Source organism: Nanorana parkeri, unplaced genomic scaffold (genome assembly GCF_000935625.1).
Source record: "Nanorana parkeri isolate BGI_ZX_2015 unplaced genomic scaffold, ASM93562v1 scaffold432, whole genome shotgun sequence".
NCBI lineage: Eukaryota > Metazoa > Chordata > Amphibia > Anura > Dicroglossidae > Nanorana > Nanorana parkeri.
Window position 1 is genome coordinate 1,037,410 of NW_017306700.1, and position 4,290 is coordinate 1,041,699.

At 46.5% G+C, this 4,290-nt stretch overlaps 1 protein-coding gene across 1 annotated transcript in view; it reads left to right on the forward strand.

Moving 5' to 3' along the window:
* PRDM4 (PR/SET domain 4) overlaps positions 1-4,290 on the forward strand; it is a 20,750-nt gene that overhangs the window by 671 nt on the left and 15,789 nt on the right. The window contains exons 2-4 of the mRNA XM_018560107.1: positions 867-1,000; positions 1,962-2,147; positions 3,209-3,982. Coding sequence (XP_018415609.1) covers positions 868-1,000; positions 1,962-2,147; positions 3,209-3,982 — 1,093 coding nt within the window. The 5' untranslated portion in view covers position 867. The remainder of the gene's footprint in view (positions 1-866; positions 1,001-1,961; positions 2,148-3,208; positions 3,983-4,290) is intronic.

Sequence of the window (4,290 nt, forward strand, 5' to 3'; positions counted from 1 at the left end):
CTTTTATTCATTTTATAATTTTTGTTTTGTTGTTTTTTTAGCACTTTTTTTTTTCTTCATTTATTTTCTGTGTAATCGCAATACACTTAACAAGCCCCTGTGTGATAGCATTCGGAGGTGACAAGTTCTCTTTATGAAACCTGTCACTTCCAATACAGGAATTGTTGCACAGCTCTCCTGGCTCAGTGTTCACACGGAGCAGACCAGAGAACGGACGTTCTCCGCTCTGCTTCACGCTCTTCATCCTGAACTAATTCGCCGTAGCACTGGGTCCTATAGGGCAAATTACAGATTTCTAAAGTTCTATATAAGTGCTTTCATTTCACTTTTGTCATCAGTTTATTTTATTCATGACTGGAATTTACATAGCACTGACAATTTTTACACAGCGCTTTACATAGTTACACATTCACATCAAGGAGCTTACAATCTAAGGTCCCTATCTCACACACATACCTACATCAAGGCTGATTTAGACAGGAGCCAATGAACCTTCCAGCATGTCTTTGGAGTGTGGGAGGAAACCGGAGTACCTGGAGGAAACCCACACAAGCACAGGGAGAACATGCAAACTCCATGCAGATAGTGACCTGGCCGGGATTCACACCAGGTATGCCACTGTGCTGCCCCACTTTAGCATCTTTGTAGTCAGATTACATTTAAGGAAAAGAGAGATAATAGATGAACAGGGCTGGGGTAACAGATAGAAGAGCCCTGTTGTAGGGCCTGATGGAACCTTTGATGGCAGTGCGCGGAGATCAGCTTTAACTTTCATACAAATGGGTTGTCGTACTATTATGAACCTTTTTGTCAAATAAATGTACCGTAGTTTCATGTAGTCATTGAATTTTATGTTTCTGCTGCAGGATGAATGAGTTGAATCTGAGCGCTGTGGGCATGGACCAGCTTACCTCCTCCTCTGTTGCCAATGTTCTGCCTGTCTCAGGAAACCATCTCGGGCTTACAGCCTCCCCACCACACAATGTTCTTACTACACAAGGTACAGGGGTGACTCGGGCAGGGCCATTTCACGCCAGTGATAAGTGAATGATGTTTAAATGTCTGCTATCCATACTAAAACAGGATAACGCTTCTTGCCTTTTGTTGGATATGTGTTCAGTGGCAGTGGCCTGACAGATCTGTTTCTGTAGATTTGCACTAGCTTTGTATCTACAGATTCTCCACCCCTAGCCTAACCCGACCCCCAAATGTTGTACCTGCAACCCTGCCTAAAGCTGGCCATACACCTATAGATTATCTGCAGATTTTCTGTGGTCAGATGGAAAAAGTGCAACAGATTCCTCCATCTACGCTAAACTGTGTAGATCAGCGGTTCTCAACCTGTGGGTCGGGACCCCTTCGGGGGTCGAATGACAATTTGCCATGGGTCGCCGGGAGTCTCCCGCTATTAGATAGCTATTAGATTATCATCATTATTATTATTATTAATAAAAGCTGACACCCTCGGCTTGTGTTATATGGTTTGCCATTTTAGCTGTTACAACATTTGGTTCTCAACCTGTGGGTCGCTGTGTGATTTCTGCTGTGCTCGGTGAGAGTCCTCCTTAGCCCTCTCCTAGCGCAGCAGTGTCAGTTCTCCTGCCACGCCGCCAGATGTCGCTGCAGCATCGCTTCAACCCTAAATTTTACCGTTGGGGGTCACCACAACTTGGCAAATGTTACAAAGGGGTCCCGGCCCTAGAAAGGTTGAGAACCACTGGTGTAGATGGAGGAATCTCCCACTGGGCCAAGCTTCAGTATCTTGCTAGTCGGTCCCGCTGGGTCTCAAAATACCTGAACAATGCCTGCATCCAATCAGATTATATGTAGTGGGAGGGAAGCAGAGGGCAGCTCAGCCCATTAGTGAACACACACAACTGAAATATCCGCTTTGGGTAGGATTGGCCTTTAAAGCAAGTGTGCTTATATTACATTGATTGTATGTTTTCTGTGTTGTACAGGTCTGCCTGTGGCCATTCCAAACCTTGGTCCATCGTTGAGCTCCCTTCCTTCTGCACTTTCCGTCATGCTTCCTATGGGCATTGGTGAGAGAGGTGTAATGTGTGGCCTCCCGGAGAGAAATTACACCTTGCCACCACCACCATATCCACATCTAGAAAGCAGCTACTTCCGCCACATACTGCCTGGTAACGTGTATTAATATCTTCATTTTCTCTGACTACTGCATAGAAATATATTTCAAAGTGAAGGTTGTTGGCAAAAGTGCCCCTTGTGATTATCGCTTGAACTAGTGCCGCTCTTTCTTTTGGTGGAACAGATGGCCCGCTACATGTATGTGCTGTCTGCATGGCACCTGCCAGGGCCTGCTATCAGTTATATTTTTTGTGAAATGTAGTGCTAACCTTAAAGGAGCTCAGCTCTCCTCCCCTCCCAGTGCTCCACCTCTCAAGAGCTATGCTTGCCCAACTTCCAACTGACTCAGGAGCTTAGCTTACCCTACTCAACACCAGTAATGACTCAGGAACTCTGCTCACCTCACCCTGCTCATCCCTCTCTGTAGTGGCTGTGGCTCAGCTATCCCCTCCCAGCAGTGACCCCTTCAAGAGCTCCTTCTTTGTGTTTATAATATAGATAGGAAGACTGCTGAATCACTGCTGGGATAGAGAGCAGGGTGATCTGAGCTGCTGAGAGAACTACTTGAACGACTTTGGTACAACAGCCTTATATTGTATGCAGCAGGTGTGCTGACGTGGGATATCTAAGTCGGGTAGTCTCTGAGAGACATAAGAAAATGTGGTAACATGACTGTACAGTATCTACCAATGATGAAATTATTATTTTGGATGGGTGGCTAGCCAAAGTGTATGGAAATTTATGTAAATGGATCCCCCTTTACCTTGACAATGTAGTTTTGGAAGGCTTTTTATATTGACGCAAGTAAATGTTTAATAAAAACCTGTCGATCCTGACAGTTTCTGCTCTCCGAGGCCTTTTTCTAATCGTGTAACCCCCGCTCCCAATTTGCTGTATTTTTTTTATCACCTTCCTATTTAAACTACAGGCATCTGTGCTTTCATCCAAGTTCCTGTCGGTGCTCTCTGCTGGTTGACTCACAGTTACTCAGCTGCATCATATATCTCATCTTTTCATTTGCCTATAGTTCCACTTTATGTCTGATTTGCTGCTTTATTGTTACACTGTTCGGATTTGTTTCTGTTTCTTATGTCTTGTTTCTGATCTTTTCCAGGAATCTTGTCCTATTTAGCAGACCGCCCGCCTCCTCAATACATACACCCCAGCTCCTTGAATGTTGATGGTAATGGAGGCCTTTCCGTGTCCAACAACTCTCCATCTCTAGACCCATACCACTCCGGTGGCTCTGTCGGGTTGGAGACCGGAATGGTGTCTCTGGACAGGACAGTGGGTGGACATGCTGGTCAGAGCTTACACCCCAGTGATGGGCACGAGGTGGCACTGGATGCCGGGATGAGTATGGACAATGTGTCCCGGGTGAACAGTCCCATCACGACAGATCGGATAACAGAAGAACTGACCATAGAAGGTGTGACTGGGGAGCACCCACAGATTTCCAGTGTGTCCCGCCCCCACGAGTCTCTCACTGTTGATGCCAACCTACCTCCAGATGCTGTGGGCCACACCGGGGTCCTGCCGTTACACAGCGGATCGCTGGAGCTTCCCGTGGTCATGGAGAGCGAACACAACATGGGAACTCGGTCTGGCATGGCGGAAAACTCACTCGGTGATGCCATCCATACTGTGGCCTTAAGCAGTAACCCTGTCAGCGTGGCGTTGTCTACCTCCCACCAGCTCTCCTCTTTAACCTCAGTAACGCTGCACGGGGGTGCCATGAGTTTAGAGCCAGTCACGGTGTCTTCCATCACGCAGGAAGTGTCGCTGGCAGGCGGGCATGTCGATGCTGGCAATCTGACTTTCGTCCCGTCCTCCTTGCAGATGGACTCGAACTCTAACAAGGAAAACATGGCGACTCTCTTTACAATTTGTGAGTGGGTTTAAGATAGAATGTTTAGCTATACATGTCATTGTAAACTGCACAGTGTAACTAATCTTGTCAATGCACGTTCTTATTTCTGGTCATGCTTTTCATTTCTATTGTAATTATAAGGACAGCTTATTCCCTACATATGGAGTCACAATGTATACGCTGGAGTGTTCATCTTTTCTCAGAGTAGATCTTTGGGTCAGATCAGGCAAAAGTCTCACCATTAAAAAATCTTTGCCCTTACAATTGGTGCAATGGATCCAGAGCTATCGTGGTTGACAGTGTGCCCCCCCCCCCCCTTTTCCCCG